The sequence below is a fragment of the Stegastes partitus genome, unplaced genomic scaffold (genome assembly GCF_000690725.1).
Source record: "Stegastes partitus isolate 25-593 unplaced genomic scaffold, Stegastes_partitus-1.0.2 Scaffold906, whole genome shotgun sequence".
NCBI lineage: Eukaryota > Metazoa > Chordata > Actinopteri > Pomacentridae > Stegastes > Stegastes partitus.
This window is the reverse complement of record NW_007578637.1, coordinates 228,366-243,265: the sequence shown is the minus strand read 5'-3', so window position 1 is coordinate 243,265 and position 14,900 is coordinate 228,366. Positions and strand designations below refer to the sequence as shown.

The 14,900-nt window shown below is 44.4% G+C and overlaps 1 protein-coding gene across 1 annotated transcript in view; it reads right to left on the bottom strand.

The window, feature by feature from the left end:
* ctnnbl1 (catenin, beta like 1) overlaps positions 1-14,900 on the bottom strand; it is a 61,982-nt gene that overhangs the window by 18,954 nt on the left and 28,128 nt on the right. Inside the window, exons 11-13 of the mRNA XM_008293723.1 lie at positions 14,151-14,332; positions 4,048-4,145; positions 2,756-2,836 (exon numbers count right to left, since the gene is read on the bottom strand). Of these exons, the coding sequence (XP_008291945.1) occupies positions 2,756-2,836; positions 4,048-4,145; positions 14,151-14,332 (361 nt within the window). The remainder of the gene's footprint in view (positions 1-2,755; positions 2,837-4,047; positions 4,146-14,150; positions 14,333-14,900) is intronic.

Below are 14,900 nucleotides of genomic sequence, written 5' to 3'. Positions count from 1 at the left end.
TTTTGAATAAACTACGAAATGTTTTACACTATTCCACCTTTAGAGATGCACTACGATGTCTTTAGGTGCCACACTGAGCTCCTCTGTATGGAACAGCATGAAGCTAAAAAGATATTGGGGCTCATTCTTTTCAAAGGTTCCTTTTTTCAGAGTGTAATGAAGAGAATATTGTTGCTATGCCACAAATAGGTATTTTATCACTTCTCGCCTCACGGGTCTCACAGTATAGCTCTAAAGGTTTCTTATCACCAGGTTATCACAAAGTCATGCTTTTACCATCCTGGAGGAAGAGAGTGACTGAGGGAGACGGGGAGAGAAGAAGAGGAGGAGGAGGAGGAGGGAGAGAAAATGTCAAACTGTCTGGCCTTTTCTGGCAATCCTTCCATGATGTCTGTCTGAGAAATTAATCTTCTGTCATCTTAAGATAGGAATCTCACACTTATCTGTCTCCACCCACACCTCCCTGCCCCTCGCCGTTCCCTCTTTCACTCAAACTCGTTCTCGCTTCCTTTTTCTCCCCCACATTTACCCATCCTTTAACTCCTCTTCTTGCATTCACAGTATGTCTACAAGGCTTTTTTCTACTTTTGTTTTTAAGGACAGGACACTCTTTGTCTCTCCGTTCACGCCATCATCCCCTGCCTGGTAACTTATCTTCTATCTGTATGCCTCCATCGGTTTGTCTCGCCCACAGCTCAACACACACACACACAGACATCTCAATACACAGCCATCAAACTTTCCATTCCTCTGTAAACTATCGTATTATTATCAGCGAGATTGTGACGGTGTTTCAGGTCCCTTCCCGTATGGCTTTAGATGTGACGCTGTGTGGAACTGCACATTTTATCTCCCAAACAGACACGGCGTCTCCATCACAAACCCAAGCCTTTATACCAGGGACAGCGCTTTATATCTGACATCTATAACGCAATGTCAATGTCTGTTTGTTAGTTTTTAATCTAACGAGCAGTAACAAAACCACGGATGTGTGAAGATGTTGTCCTGAAGTTCACATTTTTCCTGACTGCGGTCGATTCTAAGGGATGGTTATCGTCTTTCTTTGTTTTTCCTTACCCGGTTGATTTGAGGTTTTTTAAAAAAAACCCTCAGTGTTATTTTTTAAAAAAAACCCTCAGTGTTACACAAATTTTGCACATTTGTACCACAGTTTCCTGATCAGTGTGAGCGCATCAGTTAGCTGCAATGGATTATAAATTTCCATTCTCTTACCCCATATTTTTACCTCGAACAGGAAGTCCTAAAAGTACCTGTCATAATAAATAAACAGAGAAGCGTGACCTGATAGCCGAGTGGTTGGTGGACGTTCAACATGGGCGCAAGTATCCCTGAGCAGCAACTCAGTGACTCCTCTGGTCATGTGCTGCATCTTACTTTCTGCTCGCTCCTCACATTTTATATCTGTTTTCTGACAAACAAAAGGCATAAAATGGACTAAATAAAGTCCATCCATCCATCCATCCATCCATCCTCTTCCACTTATCCGGGGTCGGATCAGAGGGGCAGCAGGCGGAGCAGGTCATTCCAGACTTCCCTCCCCCCAGTGATGTTTTCCAGCTCTTCCTGGGGGATCCCGAGGCGTTCCCAGACCAGCCGAGAGATATAATCCCTCCAGCAGGTTCTGGGTCTTCCCCGGTGTCTCCTCCCAGGTGGACGTGTTCGGAAGACCTCCAGAGGAAGCCTCTCCGGATGCATCCCAATCAGATATTCAAACCACCTCAACTGGATCCTCTCGACCCCAACCCTAACCCAGGAGCAGCGGCTCTACTCCGGACATCCGAGCTCCTCTCCCTATCTCTAAGGCTGAGCCCAGCCACCCAAGCTCATTTCAGCCACTTGTATCCTCGATCTCGTTCTTTCGGTCACAACCCAAAGCTCGTGATCATAGGTGAGGGTTGGGACGTAGATGCACTGGTAAATCAAGAGCTTCGCCTTGTGGCTCAGCTCTCTCTTCACCACGACGGTCCGGTACAGCACCCGCACCGAGCCGCTGGTCCACCTCTGTTTTCCCATCACTCGTGAACAAGACCCTGAGATACTTAAACTCCCTCGCTTGAGGAAGTAAGCGCCAAATACAGTCTACCATAAAAAAGAAAAGAAGTCCCCACCTCTTTCTCCACCAGCTCACCTACGACTGGTAGACTATCCTAAACAAAGGTAAGGTGTAATATTGGAATAATTCAGCCACATGTGTTTAAACTGGAAACAGCCTCTGAAGAAGAGGAATGATCCAGAACCCTGTGAGTTGACAGGATTTTTTTCCTCAGGTCTGTAACATACGAAAGTCTGCATCGGTGTTTTGAGACGGTCAACAAAAGGAAAACCACTCAGCTGTGATGTCGACAGCTTATTTACCTGATTATGTGCCTTGCAGCCTATGAACATTGTAGAAATACTGTTATTGTTCAGGGTCTTTATTCATACGCTAGGAGCTAATCTCAGCAGTAAGCTTTCATTAGGTTAACGTGACATATCATCACTTTTTCTGTCTACAAACTGAACAAGCTGCTGCTGGCCACGTTGGCTTTATACCCTCAAACCAACCGTCTGACACGGCGACGTCTAATCATGTCTTCATGAGACACAACTCCTCGATTGTTCTTTATTTGTGATCAACAAAGCAAACCTTTTTGAGTGAATCCAACAAGTCTATCAGAGGCAGACAGGAGGACAGAGGGGACACACTGAGGGGAGGAAGGGAGGAATCGAGGGAAGGAAAAGCAGAGGCGCTCACATGTTTCTCTCCTTCGATCCTCTTGTCAGCCTGTTGAACAGCCTCCAGGTACTTAAAATGCAGCTCCATCAGTCGATCAACCTGGAGAGAGAACGAGACGGAGGCAGGCGGAGAGACAGTGAGAGGTGCAGCAAACAAAGTGAAAATAAGGAAAACATGAATGGAAAGGAGAGCGCAGCGAGCAGAGACGGAACCAAATGGGATTTATACGAAAATATGATCTGGGATAAACACACAACAACCCTACTGGTTTGGTAATAGTGAATTAATAATAGATACTGATGGTCTGCTCCTTATATACTCTTCTGGCTACAGAAGGTGTATAAAGAGAACAGAGAGATTGTTTATACTATTTCTAAGAATCTAATTTGCTGTATTAAGATATGGCCAAAGAAGCCCTGTGTAAACGCTAAAATGAACAACGAGGTGCAGAAGATGGATGATAGAAATGAAATTCTGGGATGGCTCCGCAGCAACAAATCACTTCCTGTTTGTTTTGCACGACAGCCGGTTTGTTGTGTCCTATCAAAGTGGCCTCGAGCAGCAGACTGGATATCAGACATTTTTGCACTTTAGAACTGCAGCTAGGATTATTTTCTCCGGTTTTGTAGCACTGGCAGACAGTAAACAGGTACAGAGGGACCTAAATGTGAACCTGGATGCATTTAAGTGGCCGTGTGCACTCAGAGATCTGAAAAACAGACAAAATCTGGTGATTGGTTCAGTCAGATGTCTTCTAACGTGACATAAAGCCAGCTTATATAAAGGTGACTAGCATCGTTACGTAAGTCGACAAAGAAACCAAGGACAGCACAAACAGCCACAACTTCGAACAACAAACAACTGAAATTCAGGATTTCTCGACATATTTTGATCGTCTTTATCATCCATTTGATCGTCACAGTCGAACCATAAAGTCGAGGAGAAAATGCATGTGACCTCCCCATGCTGGTGGCTGGAGCCTAAACACAAAAAAACTAAAACAGAATTACTATTTAACCCTCTGAACCCAAGGAACAACCAGATGAGCTGAGCATGGGCCACAGAAGAGCTAAAAACTCATCAAAAACACTCATCCAAAAATGTCTTGTGTAGGACCCTGCAGTAAGAAGACGACTGAGGCGCTATGTTTTCATTTAAATTTAGAAAACACAAAGACGTGTTCGCTATTCAAGGGACTGCAAACAACCTGCAAACACAGCATATGGACGATGAAGAAACACGGACACTTCAGCTGTCAAAACAACTGTGAAGAAGGGAAAGAAAACAGGAGGAAGACAATGAAAACCAACCTTCTCGCAGTCGTTCTCTGTGAACTTGTTGAGGAGTCTGCTTCTCTGCTGGGACTTGAGGTTTCTCAGCATGGAGGCGATGATGGAGCAGACGTGCTCTGGAAAAACAGTAAAGCAAAAAAAATGTCCTCTTTTTATCTCCAAGCAAACATCCCAGAAGTTTCCCTCAAGTTTAGGTTTGTCTCCTGTCAAAAATATAACCGCAACCCTCTCACAAAGACATGCAGCAGGTATGAAACTGTAAAGTATGGAACATCAAAGAGGTCACAGTGATAAGATTATTGAGCTTAAATTAACCTATGAGCCAGCTGCGTTCCTCTGAGTTATGTTAAAGGAGCTTCAAACTCATAAAAACTGCTCACTGCAAAGCTCATTCACAGCCACAGACAGAACTAATCGATTAGCACCTGATAATTTGCAATTACGGCGCCCATCCAGTTAAGCGTGGACGCTCTAACAGAGAGCGCACAGAAAAAAAGAGGAGGAGAAAATGTTAATGAAATGTAGAAATCAATTTTCATTTCAGGGCCTGCTGGAACACGTGCAGGACGTTTGGCTGCGGTTGGATTACATCTCTGGTGGTTCCTGTGGCAGCTCCGGGGCCGTGTAGTTAGTGGGAGGTCCTAAAACATTTCAATTGACAAAATTAGCAACAATGCTACGAGAAACGTCTTATTTCATTCAAGACCTTCTCAGTCACAGGCCGCAGCAGCGTGTGACCATAACCGTATCATGTTTCTATATATTGAATGAAATATAGTCACACGGGGAGCAGAATATCTGGATATACAGTGTGAAGGGAAAAAATGTAATTGGACTTTATCAACAAGAGGTCAATATTCCATCTCAACAAGGCTTTCCAGTTGCTAAGCAACAAGAGTGCAGGAATCAATCCCATTTCCGCTTTTTGAAAAGGGGGTCGTGTTTGCCGTCGGTTCCCTTTGTTCAATCCCCTTTGACCCTGCAAACGTCTTTACCCACTAGATAGGGTGGCTGAGAAGACCGACGGCTGTGACACCGGCTAACACCGGCTCTGACACCACAGCCATCAGCATTAACGCTATACGCAGAGGACGGCCTGGAAATGCACCGAGACACAAAACAAGACAGGCTCGAGTCACGCTGCTTCAGAAAAAAAGCTTCAGTAGAAATTATAATCTACTAAAGCTGGACTAAATGGACAAATGCTGATCACTGCTACACCTGTCTACACTCCTATGAATAAATAAGCAGCATCACAACACTGAGAGTTGATGATGCTGTCGATGCCGGCTTCCTGAAGGTCTTGGTGACAGTGACATTTTGGGGGACAGCGTCAGCAAATGCCACATTTATACGAGTCCATCCAGAGCGTCATGTGTCTGTTTGAAATGATTGCTTAGACCACAAATGCAGGAGTTGGGATCATATAAACGGTTGGCTGCAGCCCTATCTGACATGCCTTTGTCCAGCATACACTTTAAGGTGGCCTTTTACAAGCAGGAAGTTAATCATGAAATCATTTACCCAGTTGAAAGTCTTCTTAACACCTTCAAATTAACCAAATAGTGAGAACAACCATTCATTGCTTATTCTTTCTTTGATGCTATCTGGTAAATTTAAAGGCCTCTATGGAAGGCAATACGCACCTCGGTTCTTTGTACAAAATAATCTACATGAAGCTTCATGGCCCCCAGAGGATGAAGCGTAAGAACTTTTCCTCTAGAAGCACAATTAGTTTTTAATACAATTTGATGGGTGGCCGTGAAAACTGGTGCAGAGCTTCATGCTCCCCTCAGTATGAACCGTAATAACCTTGTGATACACTTTGTTCTGTACAAATTGAACAAGCGAATATTATTTAGGTAAATAGGATAAATATAAAGCTTTGTTTTTATATTCTTTGGATTTTGAGGGCACTGGCTGAACACTGGACTTCCACTTCCTCCGTGCCATGTGGTGGATCTCTCTCAGTCTGGTTTTAAATACAGGGACGGTTTCAAAGGGAGGGACTCACGTGCACAAACATGCACAAACCAACACCATGAACATAGAACAGGAAAAGTCAGATTAATAAGGTATTAACTTCATCGTGTGCTGCAGTAAAATGCCCTCAACATTTCTCTGAACATATATATGATGGTGTGTCAGAGGAGCAGCTGAAACTGTCGATGGACTTCACAGTTTTAACGGTTGACTGGTACAACAGGTATGACATGAACCTATAGCTGCACATCAGCTCAGCCCACAGACGCCTTATTTTAATGCAGACAACCTTATTTCCTGTACACAGCGACAAGGAGGCTAGCTGCCATTTCCAAAAGGACACCGCTTTATCAACTTGATCCCAGTGGTAATTGATGTTGCCACCTCCGCACCCTGCCGGGGAGGCTATTGATCGCCGGCTGTAGAACGCTCTCTCCAAAGAGTTTAAAACTAAACAGAGACTGCTCCTCTGAGATTTACGAAGGGCCGGAACCAGGCTTACACCGTGGGTACCAGATAGAGGGCAAGGCTGAGTGAAGCAGCTTCCTCGTCTGTCTTTAAAGAGGTGTGCGATCGATACTTCATTTACATGTTTTGCTTTAGACTTGAAAGTTGAACAATTGCATACAAATCTCATACAAAATCTCTTAAATAGCCACAAACAAACCGTAATAACCAATAACACCTTCCAAATGTGCACAAGCAAGACTAGTTTGTTGCACAAAGCCACTACCAACTTCCCCTTGGATCACCATGTTAAGGAAAAGGTCACCGGGCCGTCACTTTAGCTCACCTGGTTGAGCTGGCGACCCATGTACAGGGGCTATAGCCCCCGATGCAGCGGCCATGGGTTCGAGTCCCGCTCATGGCCCTTTGCTGTAACCCTTCCCTCATTCTTCTCCCCCACTGTCCTGTCTCTCTCTTGACGGTCCTATCTAATAAAGGCAAAAAGGCCAAAAAAATAACTTGAAGAAAAAGGTCACCAGCAAGAGCAGAGCGACTCCATCATGACCAATAGTGTTAGAGTCAAATCCATACATTTAATGTGTCACATAAACTCCAGTTCGTAATTTTGTTGTTACCTCCATAGCTACATGGTGGCGATGACGACATAGAACAATCATATGAACATGGCTTCCTCTGGGAGGGAGAATCCATCCATCCATCCATCATCTACACCTTAATCCTCACCAGGGTCATGGGGGGCTGGAGTCTATCCCAGCTGACTCAGGGTGAAGGCAGGTTCACCTGGACAGGTAACCAGTCTATCACAGGGCTACACTTAGAGACAGACAACCAAGCACACTCACATTCACACCTACGGACAATTTACAATCACCAATTAACCTCAGCATGTTTCTGGACTGTGGGAGGAAGCCGGAGAACCCGGAGAGAACCCACGCTACACGGGGAGAACATGGAGAGTCCACGAAGAAAGATCCCCGGTGCCCCCACCGGGACGTGAACCAGCGACCTTCTTGCTGCAAGGCGACGATGCTAACCACTGATCCACCTTGCAGCCCTGAGAGGGTGTAAATGATTTAAGCAAATAAAACCCTCTGAGTTCACTGATTTTAGAATCCTCCATAGAGTTTTATTTTTTAAAAGAAACACAAAATTTCCAGCACAGACCGACAGCAAACACTGTGTAAGAAAAGACAACTCCACAAACTTCCATTAGCTGTGAACTGACTCGGCCGTGCTGTATAATCATCAGAAACAACACGCTGCTGATCGTGGAGGCATCTCCACAAAGCAACGCATGGAATCCTCCCGTCACCTTCAACAACTTCACTGGTCTCAGACAACTCTCCCTATACGGCATATATCGAAATGCTTCATTAATTATTCACTGTTTGCCTCGTCTGTGCACCAGGAGTTCCAGAGCACTAAGTTAACATGCAAATAACCCCGAGGGGCCTGGGTTCATTTATTGATTGAGAGTAGTTTTGAACGAGGGAGGAACAGATAGGTGGTACTCCACTGACAGATGGAGTCTGGACTAAGTGTGCCCTGGGGAGAACAATCAGCTGCTCTGCACCACATGATGTAAAAGGTTATAAAGTCTAGAGTCACTGTCTGAAGAAGCAGCACTGGATTCTGCCTCTGAGCTCCATTGTAGCTCAACATCCACACCTCTTATGATAGAATTGTGTTTTACAATATACAGAATACACAAAATGAACCTGAGACTTGACACTCGGGAGCAGAAATGTTATGGCCAAAAGAAATCACAACGCCGGGGTTACACTTGAGCTGGGGTTCTGGGACCAAAGTGGGAGCCTAATCACGACAGGAGCAGCCCTGTAATTAGCCCTTTTAGCCTTCTGTTTCACTGCCAGCGTAGGAGCCACTATAATCATGAGGTTACATAACCATGTTGCAGCCTCCACATCACATCAAAGACAAATTATAGGTACTGTCGTTACTCCACTTCTAAGATCATGCACAAAATCAGCATCGAGCCCCAGCAACGGCAAAGTACCTACTCCTGAAGAGGTACTTTTTCTTTTAACCCTAAAAACGGGCTTGAAAGGGCTTCTATGGGGTTAGTTCCTGCAGCACTGAAACAGCCAGCGGCGCCTACAGGTAGTAAACAGCTTAATGTCTGATCCCACTAGCATTTTCTACTCTCTGGATATTCAGGCCCAATTAATAATGAATATCTGAATATTCAGCACAGTCCTGGAAGTGTCCAGAACACACAGGCAGTACTTGGCTGCTGATGCTAGTTTAGTTAGCGCTCACACTTCTGTTTCCTCCATTGGTGGCGGCGGGGGAGTGGCAGATACGCTCCACCGTTACCATCCATGTTTACTTCCATAAACACTGAGCACGCTCGCTGCGTGTGACGTCGTCGTGTCCTCTTCTGCGCATGCGGGACACTTTTGGCTCGTATGAAGTTCACACAGCAGATCACATACAAGTCGCATTGAACTGGAAACGTGAAGGAAGTCACAAAGAAATCCTCATTGAGCATCAAGTCCTGCAGTGTGAACGTAGCCAATCTGTGGGATTGTTCAGTCAGATAATACGCCGTCATCCTGATTGGTGACATTAAATGAGTCAGAATCCAAGGCTGTCGCTATGTTAAGGCTGTTTTTATGGTTTCTGTTCGTTTTTCCTAAAAACCTGTCGGATTGCAAGGTTTAGGATTGTTAAGGGTCGGATTATCGAGTACATAGCAAACTTGCTCCAACTTGAGCAACAACCCACTTCAAAAAACTTGCTGTACATTACAAACGGCTGGTTGGAGTTCTAAACCCTCTCCTCCGACTAACGAGTGCTGCATTTCTTCTTAATGTTGTAAAAAAGAATATCAAGTCCTCTGAATAAAATCTGTCATACATCTAAATATATCACAGCGCATTTCATTAAAGTTTACAGGACGGAACGCGATCAGTCCCCGGCAAACGTGAAGAAGATGTTAATTAGATGCATCTTTACACAAGGACCTAACAGCAAATCTCTCCCTCTGAAACGCACTAATAATAGGATGATAATGGGATTACACAGCATGACTCTGACAACACAGATTCCAATCAGACTTGTATCATTTAAAATATTACTGATCTCACTCCGAGCCAGAAGGCAGAAGGATTAAATGAGAGCTCCGCATGAAGTCTCTGCTTTTGACTGAAATATGAGACGTTCATCATTAATAAAGTCCGATAACCAAGTTTCTCTATTAAAGTCACTTATCTGGTGTCACATATTCTGCCATGAAGTCACACACTTTCAAAAAAATTGTCATTTGTTAATTTTAGAAGAGAGATACTAGTGATGAAATAATGGGCTGATAAAATTCCATGTTTTGTCTCTGTAATGAAACCGCCATCGTTTTCTTTTTTTTTGGAGCCGGAGGAGGGTTTTGCTTTAAGACGGGCATCCTGGCTTCTGCTAAAGAGGCTGTTCCATCTTTTAATATCCACCAGAGCTGCAGAGACACACAATATGACGGCGCTTCTAATGCCGGCATCACTCATTACCTGTTTTAGTGCTTTCATTAGAAAATAAGGGTCACAATAAGGGCACTGGCAGCACTGGAAGATGTTTGTACGGCTTTCAAATTATATATCAAGCACGAAGGAGACCTGCGTTCGCTCGCTCAGTCTCTCGATTGTGCACTCTCTCTCCAACACACACACCGAGTCGGAGGCATAGCTACTACCACTGCGCCTCACCATGTAAATTAGTTGTTTACTTCTGTTGCCTCTCACGCTAGCTCTCATCATTAGCCGTCTAAATGCAACAACCGGCCGCCACCAATTTCCATCATACAATCTCATTTCGCCGGTAATGACAGAGTACACACACCAATAAACTGAGAGCCTAAAACAAGGCGGACGGCGGCGCTGTGACGAGAACGAGCAGTAAAATGGAATTTGTTGTTTCCTTACGACGTCTCTTTTAATTATGCCATTCTGTGGCCGGGCAGCCCCTGGTCATCTGGGCTATGTCGGAGTTCACGGGGATCAACCTTTGCACTGAGAACAGCGTTAATGTGAGAGAGAGAGAGGACTGAAGATAGAATGACAGAGAGCTTTGTGCCTCCTAATTACTTTTGTTTGAAGTGCACGATAGTTAATTAATCTACAGCGTTATTGTGCTATTCAGGAGAGTCACTTGATTCCTGGCGTTTTCAATTAGGAGCTCTACACAGAAGGAGGGTTCACTCAGTGTGTCTCGTGTTGTGACAGGCGTCTCATTACACCTATGGCTGTTTGACAGATCAGTGGAGACACGATGCCAAATCCTACACAGGCTCCAGGTCTCATCACAAAGAATAACACCGAGAAATCACAGCAGACGAACGACGAGATCATGAATGTTAAACCAGTCAAAGCTCGTTGTAGTTCATAGATGCCTGTGTAATAAAAGTGCAGCTATTTGTATAAATGTTACTGCCTGCTTGGAGGGATTCATACATGCATTTGACTACCAATAATTAGTAAAAACATAATGTGCTGTTCTGAGACTCAGTCTAAAACAGCAGCTTTGGAAAACCTTTAGACAAAAAACAGAAGGCATGACCTCGTCGGTTTAAGAGTTTTGCATTATTTAGGTCTAGCTAACTGGGATGTCTCAATCAAACTGTCAAATGTTACTTAGAATATATAGTGTGAATAAGTGTCTGCATAAATATTCACCCCCTTTAACGTGACTGACCGAATTCAACAGACGTCCAGCTAGTCAATGCCAGCAGTGTCACAATTAGTGAAGTGCAAATCATCGGAGTGCAGCTGATGTGTGTCAGGTGATTGAAACACCTGAGTCTGGGAGGTCCAGTCTCTGATTCACCAGTGTTCCTGCTACAAGTGCAACATGAAGACAGAGAAACACTCCAAGTAACCCAGAGAAAAGATCGCTGAGAAGTATAAGTCAGGAGATGGCTACGAAAAGGCTTCCTCACTGGACATCCCATGGAGTTCAGTTAAATCCATCATTAAGAAATGGAAGGAGTCTGGCACTTGTTTAAATCTGCCTAAAGCTGGTGAGGGAGGCTACCAAGACATCTACGACCGCTCTGAAGGATTTACCAGCTTCAGTGGCTCAGATGGGAGACTGTACATGTAAAAACTGTTGTCTGGGTTCTTCACCAGTAGAAGCTGTATGGGAGGGAGGGTGGCAGACAGAAAGCTCCTGTTGAAAAAAGCTCAAATGAAATCTCTGGAATTTGCCCAAAGGCATGTGGGAGACTCTAACGTCAAATGGAAGAAGGTTCTTGGGTCTGATGAGACATAAATTAAGCTTTTTGGCCATCACCACAAACACACCATCTCCACCATGAAGCACGGTGGAGGCAGCATCATGACGAGAGGATGCTTCTCAGCAGCAGGCCCTGGAAGGCGTGTAAAGGTAGAGGGGAACGTGAATGCTGGAAACTATCACCAAATCCTGGAGGACAATCTGACTCGAACTGACTGAACTACGACTTGGGAGAAGATTCTGGCAAGACAACGAGCCCAAGCACACAGCTAAAAGCTCCACAGAAATGGTTCAAAGCCAACAAGGTGAATGTTCTGGAGAAGCCCAGTCAAAGCCCAGATTTCAATCCAATCAAGAATTTGCAGCTGGACTTGAAAAGAGCTGTTCCCACCTGATCCCCAAGCAACCTGACAGAGCCTGAGAAGAACTGCAGTGTCCAGATGTTCAGCCTGATTGAGACATATTCACACAGGCACAGTGCTCTGAAGGTGCATCTACTAAATACTGACCTGGAAGAGGTGAATATATGATATATTTTTAATTAATTGACATTATTTTGTAAAAATCTGTTTTGTTTTTTTTTTGCAATTTATGGTCAAAGAAGCCAAATTCTATTGACCATGATTTCATGTAAAAGCAACAAAAGGGGGGAATACGTCTTATAGGCATTGCATATACAGCTAGTCGGTCTGAAGACCACTAAACACCTGCTCATAACATTCACTGCAAACATCTTGACTACCAGCACAAGAGGTGTCAACAGACACAGCTGCTGATGTTTACCTCTCCAAAAACTCCTCCATACATCCCCATACTGTGGGTCTCCAGAACAAACAGATCCAGATCACACTTGGCAAACCTCACAGTGGAGAAGAACCTCCAGGGTGGATCTTCACATGTCTGTTTGAAGCCTGTTTTCTTGGAGTGCCTTGCCGAGGCCTTTGACACACAACGGGTGAAGGGTCTTCCTGCTCGGCTGGTTTATCTTCCCGACTATTCCTCCTGCTGCTTAATGGGGTCAAAGGTTCATTCATCCAGTTCCTGGGTGAGATGGGACACAATGGGAGACAACTGGTTTTCCTCTGCTGAGCTGAGACGTCCCACCGGATGTATGGAACTTGATGATTACAGGCAGAGAGAGAGGAACGTTTTTGCAGATCAGACAAAGAGAAATGGACGATACTTTTTCTTCTTCTAGCTCCTCTCCTTGTCCTCTCCTGTCCTGTATGACATGGACCTGTGTCTCTTCTGCTCTTTCTCTCTATCTCTGGTTCTTGTTTGCATTTCCTATCTCTCACTCAGAGACAAGAGAGGTTCGAGAGCACAAGCAGGAAAATCAATCAAGATTGGATTGATAGTGTAAACTGACAGGCCGAAGAGGCAGCAAAGCGTGATACACGAGCAGATTAGGACCGAGTGTGTCTGCGGGAAACGGCTGTGACTGCACGCTGCCGAAAACCAGAGTAGGAAACGCACGCATCTTGATTAGCACAATCATTTTAATTAGTATTTTTTTTATTTGACAAATAACAAAAATGATGAGAGCTGAAGGTTGTAAGAAAAATAACACGAAGATTTCCAGTCATTCTCTACAACATCAGTAATGCCAGATTTTGCTCATTAGTTATGGGTGATAGTTTACATCCACTAAGATGCCGTCAAACTATTTGGGAAAGCCCAGGTGATGATGTCACGACTTTGGAAGCTTCTGATAGGCTGATTGACAACATTTGAGTCAACTGGAGGCACACCTGTGGATGTATTTTAAGGCACACCTCAAACACACTGCTTCATGGAACATCTACAGAAACCAGCCAAGATATCAGGAAGAGACCCATGGACCTCCACAAGTCAATGAACAACTCTGGAAAGTGGAAACTACCTGGTGAAGACGGACAGCGATAGAAACTTGGGAAAAACAACAGACCTTAAATCGGCATTTATGACAAAGATCAATGGAGTTCAGCGGTTGCAGTGTTTGGACTAGTTCGGAACCAAGGTTTGTCAGAGCATGTGGACAGATCGTTTTCACAGAGTCTGTAGAATCCATTGTGGGGCGCCGCTATAGCTCACCTAGTTGAGCTGGCGTCTCATGTACAGGGCTACAGTCCCAATGTGGAGGTCATGGGTTCAAATCCTGCTCATGACCCTTTCCCACATGTCCTTGCCCCATTCTTCTCCCCTACTTTCCTGTCTCTCTCTCACTATCACTATCGAATAAAGGCACAAAGGCCAAAAAAATAACTTTAAAAAAAAAGAATCCATTGATCTCAAATGTTTTATCAGACAGACCTGCTGGTGCTGGTATAGGTTAATGACTCACCTTCCCCTGCTTGGCCCAGCAGGTCACGCGACTAAACACAAGGTCACGACTGCAGCCTTTGCAGAGGAATCATGTTGTTATGAACTCATTGTAATCAGTGACTGACCTTCATGCTCTTTCTCTGAAGCACCAGTTTTCTTCATCTTCTTGGGGGTTTTCATGAAAAGAGGAAAGATGGTTCTCAAGCCCAGGATGTCCACAAACTTATGGCAGTTATCTGCTCCCTCTGGTCCAATCATCCCGTGGTCCAGGACCTTCAGAGCACTGGTTCGAGACATTTTCTTTTCTCTGGAACAAGGACAAAATAAATCTTTACACCTTTGTTTTGCATAATAATAGTAACATTGCTAGTACAACAATTTCCCTGAGGTTCTACCAAAGGAATCAATAAAGTTCTATATATCCATCTATCTATCCATCTATCCATCTGTCCATCTGTCCATCTATCTATCTAATAACCTATTGAGATGTAAGTTCTCTCACCAGCATGACTGAATCAACCACTACATGGATAACAAGGGAAGAGAGCTCTACATTTTCACCTTAGTAAAAACAGACCATATAAACATTATCCACTGAGGTATTGACATTTCAAATGCGGTCTGCTCGCAGTAAATTCCACTCATAGAAAGCAGCACATCTCGGCTAAATCTGGCATTAAAACGCCCTTTTTACTGTTTACCTACAGGTTGGGGCAGCCAACTCATTTGCTGGTGTAACCAACCAAGAAAACTGGTGGAAAAGTTAGTCTGGAGCCCTGATATAGGAACCTTTGAGGAAGTGAATATTTAGAAAGATGGTTTGTAACGTCTAAACTTTCATCCATCCATTCACTCGTGCTGCTCTGAACACACAT